The sequence below is a fragment of the Mugil cephalus genome, chromosome 2 (assembly GCF_022458985.1).
Source record: "Mugil cephalus isolate CIBA_MC_2020 chromosome 2, CIBA_Mcephalus_1.1, whole genome shotgun sequence".
Taxonomy (NCBI): Eukaryota; Metazoa; Chordata; class Actinopteri; order Mugiliformes; family Mugilidae; genus Mugil; species Mugil cephalus.
In genome coordinates this window covers 3,125,302-3,139,724 of record NC_061771.1, presented here as the reverse complement: position 1 = coordinate 3,139,724, position 14,423 = coordinate 3,125,302, and the positions used below count along the sequence as shown (strand labels likewise).

At 40.1% G+C, this 14,423-nt stretch overlaps 1 protein-coding gene across 4 annotated transcripts in view; it reads left to right on the top strand.

Annotated features, from left to right (window-relative positions):
* LOC125003663 (myosin-10-like) overlaps nucleotides 1-14,423 on the top strand; it is a 51,043-nt gene that overhangs the window by 23,224 nt on the left and 13,396 nt on the right. For all 4 annotated transcript variants that reach the window (XM_047577694.1, XM_047577692.1, XM_047577693.1 and 1 more), the window contains 18 exons: nucleotides 2,983-3,075; nucleotides 3,554-3,617; nucleotides 3,821-3,919; nucleotides 4,119-4,262; nucleotides 4,880-4,975; nucleotides 5,949-6,067; nucleotides 6,186-6,338; nucleotides 6,476-6,649; nucleotides 6,813-6,986; nucleotides 7,767-7,881; nucleotides 10,259-10,452; nucleotides 10,595-10,716; nucleotides 10,804-10,873; nucleotides 10,999-11,159; nucleotides 11,852-11,960; nucleotides 12,337-12,468; nucleotides 12,611-12,817; nucleotides 13,134-13,271. In XM_047577694.1, coding sequence (XP_047433650.1) covers nucleotides 2,983-3,075; nucleotides 3,554-3,617; nucleotides 3,821-3,919; nucleotides 4,119-4,262; nucleotides 4,880-4,975; nucleotides 5,949-6,067; nucleotides 6,186-6,338; nucleotides 6,476-6,649; nucleotides 6,813-6,986; nucleotides 7,767-7,881; nucleotides 10,259-10,452; nucleotides 10,595-10,716; nucleotides 10,804-10,873; nucleotides 10,999-11,159; nucleotides 11,852-11,960; nucleotides 12,337-12,468; nucleotides 12,611-12,817; nucleotides 13,134-13,271 — 2,364 coding nt within the window. The remainder of the gene's footprint in view (nucleotides 1-2,982; nucleotides 3,076-3,553; nucleotides 3,618-3,820; nucleotides 3,920-4,118; nucleotides 4,263-4,879; nucleotides 4,976-5,948; nucleotides 6,068-6,185; nucleotides 6,339-6,475; nucleotides 6,650-6,812; nucleotides 6,987-7,766; nucleotides 7,882-10,258; nucleotides 10,453-10,594; nucleotides 10,717-10,803; nucleotides 10,874-10,998; nucleotides 11,160-11,851; nucleotides 11,961-12,336; nucleotides 12,469-12,610; nucleotides 12,818-13,133; nucleotides 13,272-14,423) is intronic.

Here is a 14,423-nt window from a genome sequence, read left to right as displayed (position 1 = left end):
TTAACAGTATCAGTTTATTGGTCACCATACCGAACACTTTCAAACGTCGTTTCTATCTGTACAAACAGCATCAGATCAGTTTTCTTTTTGATTTCTCATACTTAGTTACTATAAAGTCAGTCTCTTAGTAGACTTGGCTAGTCCATAAACAACTAAAACATGCTCCCATAAAAGATATTACATTAGAGATATAGTGTTTGCTGATATTCATCCATACTCACATACAGTAAGAATGTGTAGACTAAACAGATGGTAACTTAAATGTGATAGTGTTTTGATACTGGACTGAGGACACCAACTGAAAACTGATGGAGCTGCTTAAGCTCATGTTTAAGGTGTAAAGCTTAGTACACACTGTGAAAGTTTAAATTTCTCTAGCTGTGATTTATACTGAGAAACACTATAATACGAGCCTGTAATATATAGCTTACTTATAAAGAAAGCAGCTCTCTATTCGGACACATTCTCTTATTCTTTCTTATCGTTTTTTCAGCTCAAAAATCCCACAGGTGTTGTTATGACTGAGATGGATCTGTCCTCTGTCAAGCATAAATATACACTGACATTCAGAGAACATATTAACAACAAACAGTCTTTCATTTGTTGCAGCCTAAAACACTGCAGGTCTTACCATTTAAAAACTATTCCTCATTTAGACAAGCAGCTGGCTCATATGATAACCCATCCATTTATTCAATGCTATGCATAATAATTTATACTGCATGCATGCAGGTAGCCTACATTTATGTTACATGATTGAAGTGGTTCGCTAGTTTCCAACTTAATCACTTGACCTAGTGGCTCATGCAGAGTGTCTGTCGACCTCTTTTCTGACTCTGGTTCAAATGGCTTCTCCTCATGGGCTTGTTTCTGTCCAGTGTTCTGCATTTTCTCGCTATTGGAAAGAGCGTCTTGCCATATTTGTCTGGCCCTGTGACCCCCAGAGCAGATGTTGAGCAGTGAACACACATCCACAACTGGCGTCAGCCCCAGACGATTTATTGGGATGATTGTGACTGATCCTCTTTGATTCCTCTAAATCTGTCCTGAAGGATTCCTCCACAGCTTGCCAAACAGCCTGCACTATGACAAGAGACAAACTTGTAGCTGTTTAGTAGGCAAAGCAATAAATAAAACTGTGAGTTCATGAGAAATCTTCTCTATTTAATTCAAAAATACAAGTTTTGAAGTGTGGGCTGATGATGTTGAAGCTGCTTTTGAAGCTGGTTGGATTGCTCCCATTTTATCATAGCTACACAACAATTGGCCAGCTCAAGTGGAGGAGTCACCACTTTTGGCTGTCACATTTCTGACATGCTCACTTTACAACAGGAATGTGGGTCAACTGCTAATGCTGCTATTGGACCCCCACTGGCGTTTGTAATCTGTTCTTTGTTTGTGTGTGCACAGCAGACCACACAGATGACAGGAGGTTGCCAGTGAACAATTTTAGTACCAATCTGCACCACAGGCTGGGGTTTATATAGAAACAAAGGCTTTGGGTTTGAATCCTCTGCCCTCTGTGGGCTGCACCGCTGCTCTGATGGAGAAGTATCAGGTTTATCCAGTTCAGCCCTGCTTCATTCCAGCTGCTCAAAAACTCAATTAAAAGCAGGCCATCATGCTCTCCTCGGCCAAAGATCACATTACAAGTCTCACATCCTGAGCTCAGTGCTGATTCCTCACTTGTGGAAAATGGCCTACGCAAACGTTGAGAGTATGGAGCTATTTTTGTTGTAATGGGAATATATTCCTCTCAGCCACTAGCAGAGAAAAAACAGTTTTTCCCTCAGCCATTTCAAATTCTCTGGTCATGACGAAGCCCACAATGCGGCTTGAATGGACACATAGTGGAAACACCTGTCTAAACATCTGCATAAGCCACTTATTTATTTATTCAGCTTCTTAAAGCGTCCTTCCCGACACAGCCTGAGAAATGTCAAACTGTCTCTGTTGGGGATAAATTCTCCCTGGCATGGCAAAATTGCTTTTTGGATTCATTATAGCAAAAAAAAAAAATCAAATTATCTCCACCAGTATCTGCAAAACAACTTTCAGCCAACCAGTGCAGGGCTTTGTTCAATTCTGTTTTTAAATTCCATTCGCCGTTTGAACTTCTAAAGATAAAACTTCTGCAAATGGAATTGTGTTGTTGAAGTTTTGTGGCAACAAGGCATGACTTAAAATATTTTGTTAAAAAAAAAGGAAATACAAAAAGTCCATTGTGCGTGGAGATCTTGACTATGACCAGCTTATTCATTTAGCTCATAAAATGTCAGAAAATAACGCGCCAGATGACTTTTTCAAGTGCTGATTTTACCCTAATTCAATAAAAATGCCTTAAAACTGACACAGAACTATTTTAATGATCGAGAGGTGATTTTAACCTGAATTTCTTCTTACTGAAGAAGGCTGTGTTTTTGCTTATTTGAACCTTATGTCACATAAAGACATTACCTCTGAGGACATGTTTTCAGGTGGTGTGGTCGCATTGTCTTGTGTTGACTTGTAAGGCGCTCTTTGTGTTGCCACAATGCACCCGAAGATACCTGAAATTTACAACTGGCCACTTTTTGAATTTCACTCAGCTGCTTATTTATTTATTTTTAGTATTAAATGTTTAGTTTGTTTGATAAAAGGTCGCATTGTTTTTAAGCGGGAGTCTCAGGTCTGGGGCTTAAGAGGATTTGCTCTTGTGTGCTGTGTTCTTCTTGCTCAGTGTGAATAATGACCTGCCATAATCTACTCTGTGGCTTTGCTAGTTCAGTTAACCTACATGGGGATAGAGGATGTAGAGTCTTTCTCCATCAACCACATCACTTAAGAGTCTGCTGTCTTTGGCTGCATGCTTCCAGTTCTCAACTCACAATTTCTCATATTTGTGTATTGGCCTTACTTGGTTGCATTGGACTATTTTAACATCATTCTCTCTTTCTATGTTTTAATTGTACTGTATTTATTTGTGTTTCATTTCATTTTTAGGGTGAACTGGAACGTCAGCTTTTACAAGCTAACCCCATCCTCGAATCCTTTGGGAACGCAAAGACTGTAAAAAATGACAACTCTTCACGTTTTGTAAGTAGAGAAGAATGATGCTCATGGAGGCCTCGCCTTTTTCCTCACGATCTTAATCTACCACCAGAATAAAATAGAAGTGCTTGTATCTTGAAAGTAATTTGATCATCCTATTTTCACCCTGAGCAGTTTAGCATTTAATGTGGGTGGACAGTGGCGCCTGCTACCACAAAGCTGTACTTTAATTAACTGGAGCCTTCGGTTTGGAAGCAGCACTTCTTATTTCCTCAGGACAACAGGGACATGAGTAAAGTCTCTTCTCAGGAGCTCCTGTTCCAAATTACTTTGTCTGATTACAATGTTTTTGCAACATAATACATAATCACAACAGAAATAGTTTCCATGTGGTGTCAGTGAAAACTCCATCACAATGAACTATTGTTGATGTTTATGAAGGATTCATGCAGGTTCAGGTACATTGTTCTGTTTATCTCGTATGGTTCACTTCCTGAACATTTATCTTGTGTTATCTCTGCAGGGGAAATTCATCCGGATCAACTTCGATGTCACCGGATACATTGTTGGGGCAAATATTGAAACGTGTATCCTGTTTTAAAGCAGTTAATGAGAATATGTTTGAGACAAGCCTCACATGAAGGCAGTCAAAGAGCCAGTTTGTTTTTAGTTCACTTATCAGAAACGTTTTCAGGACAACCTCAGACATGAGAACACTTTGTTGGCCAGACGTGTTTCATACTCACCTACCAAATGTATTGGTTGGTTTTCCTTGACCTCTCTGTGTCAGACTTACTGGAGAAATCCAGAGCTATCCGTCAAGCCAAAGATGAGCGCACCTTCCACATTTTTTACCAGCTGCTGGCTGGGGCTGGGGAACACCTCAAATGTGAGTAGACTGGGTACTTCTGTTCATCATAATTGTAGATGACCGCCTGCTATCTACAAATTAGAATTTTACATTCAGCCATGTGCTCGAATATTCTGTTTCTAATGTCATAAGGGCTGCAGCCATTTAGTTTGTACCTAACACAGCAGTCCTCTGTCATTGCATGGTTCTGATTGTCTTTCCATTTGTCTGTCCACAGCGGACCTGCTTTTGGAAGGATTCAACAGCTACCGTTTCCTGTCCAACGGTAACATCCCAATCCCAGGCCAACAGGACAAAGACAACTTCCAAGAGACAATGGAGGCCATGCACATCATGAGCTTCGGCCATGAGGAGATTCTGGGTATGTTTCCTGGTACACCTGCAGAAACCATACGTCTTTGTTCCTTTTTTTTAAGTACTCTCTGATGTTTATTGTGAATGGTTTTAAGTTAACTGGAGTCTGTTCTGTCAGTCATTCACTTCTTTAAGTGACATATCTCTGAGAGAGAGATTTCACCAAATTGGTTGCATATGAAGCTGTAACGGGTGGTTTCCTCATATGCAACCGATTTCCAATGCTAGAGCCAAGAAAAAACACACAAAAAGGAACATGTGAACATTTGCTAACATATCCTATGATATAGCTGTGCTAGGCACCATAACGCACAAGTATGGCTTTTATATGTTGACTGCAGTTTGCTAGTCACACCCAATTACATTTCATTAGATTCATTTCAGTATTTATTCATTAATTCAATAAATACAATCAATACAATTAGTGACGGTCCTATTTAATTAACATCTAATAACATTAAAGAAGAAAGAAAGAAACGGTAAATGAAATCAAAGCCTCCTCTTAATGCCCTTAAGACCATGAAACCGCCTCTTGTTTGTCAGCAGTCATGAGATAAATAAGGATTATTCGATTTTATATGGAACGGCAATAATTCTGTTTCCTCTGGGCTCTGATATTTGTAGCCATGTTGAAGGTGGTCTCCTCAGTGCTTCAGTTTGGTAACATCATCTTCAAGAAGGAGAGGAACACTGACCAAGCCTCTATGCCAGATAATACTGGTAAGTATCCAGAATTACTCACACACAAACTGCAATCCTTGTGCATCTGTTTTATAACCTCATGACTGGGAGCTCACAGGTCAAGACACTCTCAACCTTCTTTTCATATTCTAATATATATTTCAACTCTTTTCCTCCACCGGTGCCTCCCTCACGCTGTGCACCTCATCCACACCACAGGAACTGGTGATTTATGTCTTTTCTTTCCTCTCCAAAAGCCTTGTCAACCTGCCTTTATTTAAGCCACGTCATTGAGAGGATTTACTGAAGGAAATGGGGCACAGCCTTCCAGTTCCTGCACATGTGGCACTGCATTTTTGGCACTTAAAAGTGAGAGACAGGAGAATGAGTCTTAATGCCAGCGATGCAGTTCAACCTCAAGTTCAGCTCAAGATATTCCCTAAAGCAGCAGAACGTAGGACTAAAGCAGATGTTTTTTTGTTGTTTTTGCAGTAAGACTTGGCTGATTAAGACCAGATCATGCCTTTTCTATTTTTCACATGCTCAAGCCATGAAGAAAAGGAACAACACATTTTCAGTTAGATTTAATATTAGAAGGCGGTTATAAATCTGAATATTATTCAGTTAAAGGCAAATAATGATAATATATTCCAACCATCTTTTATTCTGATATATGGGCTCTGTTTATTTGATATGAATAGTTGAATTATATGATTGTCACATAATAGTGGCATAAATCACTGCTTTTTGTTCTATTGTTAACATATTAACCCTTTATACAGCACTCATTAAAATAGTTGGAAATTCTGAATTTCAAAGGCTTATTGATGGAAATCAGAAGACTGTTTTACTTTTTTAATTTTCATGGAGAAAATGAAGATTATTGATTTATTATATTATATTTTCTCATATATGGTTCCTTACCCCGTAAAGGCTGAAGAGGGTTACATTTTCAAATTCTACACCATCATTGTATTAAACTTTCCCTTTCTTTGCCTTTTCCACCCCCCAGCTGCTCAGAAGCTGTGTCATCTCCTGGGTATGAATGTACTGGAGTTTACCAGAGCCATTCTGTCACCAAGAATTAAAGTGGGAAGAGACTACGTTCAGAAAGCTCAGACTAAAGAGCAGGTCAGTTACAGATCTACAACACTTATTGTTTCACTTTTTCTAGATGTTACACACACATATTTTAGACAGACTATTTCTTTATTCCTGTACTATTACATTTTTTTTTGCCTCCTTTTAGGCTGACTTTGCTGTGGAGGCCCTGGCTAAAGCAACATATGAGCGTCTGTTCCGCTGGCTGGTCCATCGCATTAATAAAGCTCTGGACAGAACCAAACGACAGGGTGCCTCCTTCATTGGCATCCTGGACATCGCTGGTTTTGAGATTTTCCAGGTTTGAATCTAAAGTTTAAAGTTGTTTAGTTATTGACAATGTTTGTTAGCCACATTAGAAGTCTTCAGGTTTGGTCCTTCATTCCTGTTTCCAGCAACAGTGCCGTCATTTGTCGTATTTCTCTCCCCCTCTTGCAGCTCAACTCATTTGAGCAGCTGTGTATCAACTACACCAATGAGAAGCTGCAGCAGCTCTTCAACCACACCATGTTCATCCTGGAGCAGGAGGAGTACCAGAGGGAGGGCATCGAGTGGAGCTTCATCGACTTCGGCCTCGACCTGCAGCCCTGCATCGACCTCATTGAGAGGCCGGTCAGTCACGATACTGTTACTGTCCTTTCCTTTCTTTTTCCTTTTACGTTTTAATAATCATTCTGAGTATTTCTTTTTAACCACATCTAATTTGCTTTTTGGTTTTCTTGTTGTGATGCCTGATTGAGAAAGATAATTCTGTCCCGTGTTATTATTCCTTCAGGCGAACCCTCCAGGAGTGTTGGCTCTACTGGATGAGGAGTGCTGGTTCCCCAAGGCCACAGACAAGACCTTCATAGACAAGCTGATCCAGGAGCAGGGCACACACACCAAGTTTCAGAAGCCTCGCCAGCTCAAAGATAAGGCCGACTTCTGCATCATCCACTACGCCGGCAAGGTACCCTTGTTGTGTCTGTGTCAGAGTTACAATCAGCAGGTTTTTGTCACAGTCACAGCGCAGGTTTAACATAATTATCTAAAGTGTGTCACCTGTTGATGAAAATATATGAAAAGTATGACTTTGTATTGTTCTATATGAAATGCAAGAGCAGCTCCTTTATCTCTGTCTGCATTCACATTTTCCTGAATCTCTCTTTTGTCCCTGATGTTGCAAAAATCAACCATTAAGGGAAAAGTTGCTGTCGGTCAGAGGTCAGATAAAACAGTGACGCAAAGTTCTCCTGTGGTGGGATTTCTGGTTTGATTTATGTCATTGGGAGTGGATTTGGACGTCATCAGTGGAGTTATGCAACAGATCCCAGCATTTGTCTTGCTGGAGGGGCACATCTGCTTACCATTACACAGAGTTGTTTTAAGGTTCCAGTTCTGGAGAAAAATCTGCAGCACTGTCAAGCCAAATGTTGTCAACACAATTAGGCACATCAAAAATGTCTTTCTTTTTTCTTTTTTACCTAAACGCATAACTTAAACATTTACCATTAACCTCTGTCTATATTATAAAACTAGATTGTTTGACAGCGTAATTTGAACTCTGTGGCATAATAAAAATAAGTTAAAAAAATAAAGAAATACCAAGGAGTGATTATGATGAACAGGCCAATTGAAGAGATATTTATCTAAGATATCAGTTATGTTTTAATGTAAACATAAAAATCATCATCATCAAAAGCTTCTCTTGATTCTGTTGAGACGTGTCTTTGTTTGTTTGTTTGTCCAGGTGGACTACAAGGCCGATGAGTGGCTGATGAAGAACATGGACCCTCTGAATGACAACGTGGCCACACTGCTGCATCAGTCTACCGACAAATTTGTGGCTGAACTGTGGAAAGATGGTAATGTACCTCCTTACATTATCTCAGAATGTTTACAAACTAGGAGGAATCAGTTTAAGAAACACCTGCTATAGCATTCATTGTATATGTACCTGTTTGTAGTTAACAAACTATCAACAAGTCTGTCACTCAAGCCTACAGTACTAACAACAGCTCTCTGCTTTGTTGACCCAGGCCTACATATTAACTCATCAACCCCCCCTCCTCCTCTTCTCTCTCTCTCTGTGTTGTAGAGATTCAGACCATTCAAAGGGCCTCATTCTATGACAATGTCACTAGTCTGGATGAGCCGGCAGGTGAATGACTGGGTCGTGCTGTAGCTGACCTGGGCCAAAATAATAAAATGACTGAGAATGACCAGTGTTGGGTTATGAAACCACACTGCTCGGGGTGCTTGTTGGGTGGGCGGGGTGCTCCACAAGCTCTCAAAGTGATATTTTTGCCCAGATCTGGCTGTTTGTTTCATGCTTCATGAAATGTCTGTTGTAGCTGCAGTGGCTCCCATTTGCTTCCAGGCTGCATGGCTTCCTTGTCTCAGCCAGAAGCAGTAGTGTCCAGTTCCTAAATAAATTACAGTAGAATGTAGTAATCTGCTCCATTTAGTCAAACCAGACTGCTTTAATTCGTCTGAGTATTCCTTTGGGTTGTGTGTTCAGCAGCCCTGAAGCGAGCATTTAGAATCCAGTGCAGCTGCCTCTGAGTCTTATTCCTGTCTTTGTCTCCTCTCTGTGATGTAAAACGTCCAACAGTAAATTAAGGATTTGGTGCTTGAGTGAAGAATATTTAATAACATTAATTTCCTGCCTTCCTCCTGCCTAAATAGGATGGTGGCAACAGGGAATTGAAACCAGATTTTGTTCTTTGTAATTATCCTTGGACATCAGGGTTAAGACAGTGGTTCATGTATCACGTCAGTTAAATTCCAGCACTCTGTGACTTGTAGCTTTAATCTAGCAGCTGAGGCAGTAAGAAGTGGCAGAGTAATTAAACGTTAAAACTCATGGACTGTGTCATTTTGTGAAATGTAGAATAGGTCTGCAGATTATAACCTCAGGTATGTCACAACGTGTTGTTTTCAGTAACATTATACTTGTGAAAATTACAGAGGTCAACTTAACTGTATGATGGAAGTGTTGTCTCAGTGTAATAATTCCTATATGCAGATGATACAGAGGTGTGTCTGGTTTATTGTTGCAGTAACATGATGTTGCTTAAGTTGGTCAAAAGTTTAACAAAGAGCATTGTGTTCTCTGATTTAGAAAACAAGTGAAGAGCAAATGAAGGTGTTACAGAGACTCCTGATGTTAAGGAATTCATACTGTGACTATAGTTAATTAAATGATTGACATTAACACATTTTGGGCCATTTTAGGTAACAGGGACTTGAGTATGCTGTGGAGCATTAGGGACATCATATGACATCCACAGCTGCATCTATAAATGCATTTGTTTAAACAGAACTATGTCAGTGACGGTAACCATAGAAGCATCACCTGGTTGGTGGGTCTGATTGGTTATAATCAGAAGGCCAACAAAGGGTCAATTACCTCAACTGATTCCAGCCTGCTCCTGTAATCGGATAAGTACGGTACTTTTGCAGAAAACAAAAATAACAACTAAGGAAGATCTGCACACTCTTCTAGAGACAGCTGCTGTGGCCACAGCTGTCGAAAAGGAAAAGGGTGCCACGACTTGCATTAGCGAATATGCTTTAAACTTGTCAGAACAGAACAGCGTCCTCTGAAAAAATCCCATAAAAACACAGGAGATTAAACTTGGTTTTCTGTCATTAAGACTTTGTAAAAACTCATGTAAAAAATTAGTCCTGTAGGTTTAAATTACTAAAAACTACATTATCCAGCTGCTTTAGGCCCTTAATGAATGGTATATACTATGCTTCTATATTCTCCTTTCACAGTGAGTAGGACAAAACATGACAAGTGAAATAGTTTAGGTGATGATGATGATCTACATTACTTACAACAGATTTCAGTACTTTTTAATATTATGTTTGAACCAGTGTATTCTACATACATGCTGTAATGAAATAACTTTCCTGGCAATGTGTCAAAGCAGTTTTATACCAAAATCAGTAAAATGAAGAGAAAGATAATACTGTTACTTAACAAATGGAGTCTTTAGGCTAAAGTATAAAGAGGCTGTGCACTCCATCCCCATCTGCAGGAGATAGCTGTAGGTCTAGACTTTGAGTGCTTCTGTGACAGACTGCCTTCATTAGAGAGTAGTGTTTAATGTTGTTTTCATCCATTTGCACTTGGTCATGTAGCTCCATTCCACCACTGTGCTGCTCTTACAGTAAAAACCCTGCTCTCTGAGGTCTTCCTGTTCTAACCCTGTGTCTCTGTCTCCCCACCAGTCGACCGTATCGTGGGTCTGGACCAGGTGGCAGGAATGAACGAGACAGCGTTTGGTGCCACCTACAAAACGAAAAAGGGCATGTTTCGTACAGTGGGACAGCTATACAAAGAGTCACTCACTAAGCTTATGGCCACACTGAGAAACACCAACCCCAACTTTGTTCGCTGCATCATCCCCAACCACGAAAAAAGAGTAAATATGAGCTTTTATTTAAGAGGGTCATCCTGTTTAGTATAAGACAAACACAGCAGAGTGATTTGTAGAGTAGAAATATATATATCATAAGAATATGTTTGGTTTCTGTTCTTAATTGTGTGTTTGATTCTCTGTTCAGTCCGGTAAACTGGAGCCTCACCTGGTTCTGGACCAGCTCAGGTGTAATGGAGTCCTAGAGGGGATTCGCATCTGCAGACAGGGCTTCCCCAACCGCATCATCTTCCAGGAGTTCAGACAGAGGTGAGAGATGTCAGAGAAACATTGAAAGTCTTTTTTCGCATTGAAAAGTTTGGCTTGATTTCCAGTTTTTGTTTTCTTTACACATAGGTATGAGATCCTCACACCAAACGCTATCCCTAAAGGATTCATGGATGGAAAACAAGCCTGTGAGAGAATGGTAATGTATCCTTATTTCTTTCAGCTGTTTCAGTTTTTTCAGTTTAAAATGTTCTAGTGAAATATATGAATTTAATGTTGCCCATGCAGGTTATTTCTTAACAACTGTGTGTATTTCTTTTATAGATCCAGGCCCTGGAGCTGGACCCCAACCTCTTCCGTATTGGGCAGAGTAAGATCTTCTTCAGGACTGGGGTTCTGGCTCATCTGGAGGAGGAGAGAGACCTGAAGATCACTGACATCATCATCTACTTCCAGTCTGTGTGTCGTGGATACTTGGCGCGCAAGTGAGTGTCTGAGTATGCAGCAGTATAACTTCGTACTTAAGTTTTAAAGTTTGAGTTTTAAATTGTTCATGAAACTGTTACAATACGTAGTTTCCTTCCTGTCCTGTACCTCCTTGTAGGCCGTGTAGGTGCACTTTTGTAAGGACATCACATGTTTTATCAATCACACAGTCTGCTATATTCATGTGTTCCACTTGTGGTTCAGTATACTGGCAGTTAAAGCTCTTCTCTGGAGGGTCTTCAGTTTTATTCAAACAATTTTCTTGACCCCAATGGGGTTGCAAAGCATCCAGATGTTGGCAAGTGTAAACGCATCAGTCGTGCCAAGTCGTGTACACTTAAATCTTCTCCCTGTAGTTCCCTTCTTGTTTATACGTTCTGCTGTTTTTGTTACATTTTAATTAGCTGGAACAGATTATTAAAACACTGCTGTCCCATGTAATGTAATGTCCCAGTAATATACTAACAGAACATAAAGCACCACACTAAGAGAAAACTTAGACACTGTTGGTCAATTTGAAAGGTGATTATGTGCCAGTGTTCCGTTCACAATGTTTTTTTATTGCAATCAAATGCCAATCGAAAATTTAAATGTGGAGCTTTTACTTCTTATTTAGTGTCACATCCTGCCTTGCTTTGGTCTTCAAAAATATCGCCCTGATTGACCCAATGTCCTCCTTTTCTTCTCTTAGAGCCTTCGCTAAGAAGCAGCAGCAGCTCAGTGCCCTGAAGGTCCTGCAAAGGAACTGTGCAGCTTATCTGAAGCTGAGACACTGGCAGTGGTGGAGGCTCTTCACCAAGGTGAGAACCCTGACACAACCTCTTCCATCAAAGCAGTTCCTGTGCTACACTGATGACAAACAACTCTACGCTTTGGCTTTATCTGGTGACTAAAATGGTGAATTAAAAATGTATGTTGATTGCATATTTTTGTTTTGGGTCAAATATAAGAAGGTTAAATCTTCACCCCAGACACATTGCTAATTATTATTTGATTATATTTCTAGGAATAATTGTGCCTAAGATGCATTGAAAATGATATTATATACAAGCACATACATGCACACACTTAATAAATATTGTTGTAGACTTTTTTGTAGCCACTGGTTTGGTGTCAGACGGTGAAAAGGTTATTGAAACGACAGGTCAAGGCATTTTTTTGTCTTCTCTTTCTCAGGTGAAGCCGTTACTGCAGGTCACCAGGCAGGAGGAGGAGCTGCAGGCCAAAGACGAGGAACTCATAAAGGTTAAGGAGAGACAACTCAAGGTGGAGAACGAGCTGGTGGAGATGGAGAGGAAACACCAGCAGGTAAAAATGTCCCGTAACCTGGAATAGTCTTTGTTTAACACTAGATGAACGGCTGCATATAGATTGTTTGGTAAAATGCCTTTGATGAATCTTTTTGGACAAGAAGACGGCACTTATTTTCCAAAATGTTTCTTCTCTCCAGCTCATAGAGGAGAAGAATATTCTAGCAGAGCAACTCCACGCAGAGACAGAGCTGTTTGCTGAGGCCGAGGAGATGAGAGTTCGCCTACTTTCTAGGAAGCAAGAACTGGAGGAGATACTTCATGACCTGGAGTCCAGGGTGGAGGAGGAGGAGGAGAGGAACCAGAGCCTGCAGACAGAGAAGAAGAAGATGCAGTCTCACATTCAGGTTTATGTCGTTTCCTCTTCAGATTGCTATTTACTCTTCTCTCATGGTCTCATTTTTAAATGTTGAGATCCAGCACAGTATATTTAAAATAATCTGAAGGATTGAAACTGTTTTCATTTGATCATTCTTTGAACCCAAACAAATAGGACCTGAATTTGAATGTGGGACAAGTGAAGACCATTCATCTTAAACATTTTTGTACTACAACTTGTGTATCTATATCAATTATTTCACATTTCAACAAAGCAACTTCCAACTTCGCACTATTTGCATTAGATTTGTTGTAAATATTGTGTGGATGTTTTCAACCTCACAGGATCTGGAGGAGCAGCTGGACGAGGAGGAAGCTGCAAGACAGAAGCTACAACTGGATAAAGTTACTGCCGAGGCAAAGATCAAGAAGATGGAGGAAGACATTCTGCTACTAGAGGACCAAAACTCCAAGTTCCTCAAGGTGAGAAGAGTTGATCTGGAAAAGGCGGCTCAGACTGAAACCATAAAGTAAAGTGATGGATGAGATGGGTGCATAACTTTGTGCCTCTTACAGATTACCTCACATTTGAGTCACGCAACTTAGACTGTAGTTCTCAGAGAAAAAGAAAAAAAAACAGGGCTTAAAGTATTCCGGCACCGTGCTGGATCACTGTGACATCTGGACATATGGAATCTGGAATTTCCAAATTTTCGTGTCAGTTCTTGGAAAGAGTAAATTTATGAAGCTAGGAGAATGTGTTCTAACTGCAAACAAATAGTAAAAATGTCAATATTTTTACAATTTAGAGTTAGAATATGATCTAGAGTTGTTTTCGTATGAATCCCACCCGGGAAAAGTTCAGGCTCAGGCTCAATATTTAGTTTTATAATAGGGTATTTCCTGGCTCCTGATATTTTTTATCTATTTTTACTGTCATTTACAGTTTTTACTATTTTTCCAGATCTTTTGAACTGCAAAAGCTTTAATTGAGCAACACTACACAGGCATCAAGGACAGTGTGCTGTTTCCTGTACTTGGGCTGGTTCAGAGTTTAACTGAAGGCTCATTTGACATTGGAACATCAACCTTCTTTCCTGACACTCAACTGCATCTTACTGTATTGTAACAAAATAATCTGAGATTAACAGTGCTCGAACAGATTTCAAGTGTTTCAAGTGTCGATGAAAATACATATTGAGAAAAGGCTCTAACTTGGGTGAAACCAGCTCCACTTCTCTTCCTTTCCTGCTGTCACTGACACTGACGGCTGTTTCGCTGAGTTCACTCTGATCCTGCTGCTAGTGAACATCTACCTTGTCATCTCTTCACAAACTAAATATTCAAAGGGACTATTAATAGATCAAGTTGCTACACCAGATGATCTGATTGTTTCTCTGCTGGTGAAAGGAGGACCTCAAATACAGTAAAATCAATCCCTGCTTTGCTTCAGGATGGGTTTTTATGTGGTTTAACTTCATCATGCAGTAGTCTTGCATCCCACATAGCTGGTGTGGTTGCCAAGGTAACAAGAGCAGCCGCTGCCATCATTCTTCTTAAGGGGTGTACACACAGAAAACCAAAAACGTGGTGACAAGAGACAATGAAACGTCACGAAATTCAGAAGGTCATTGG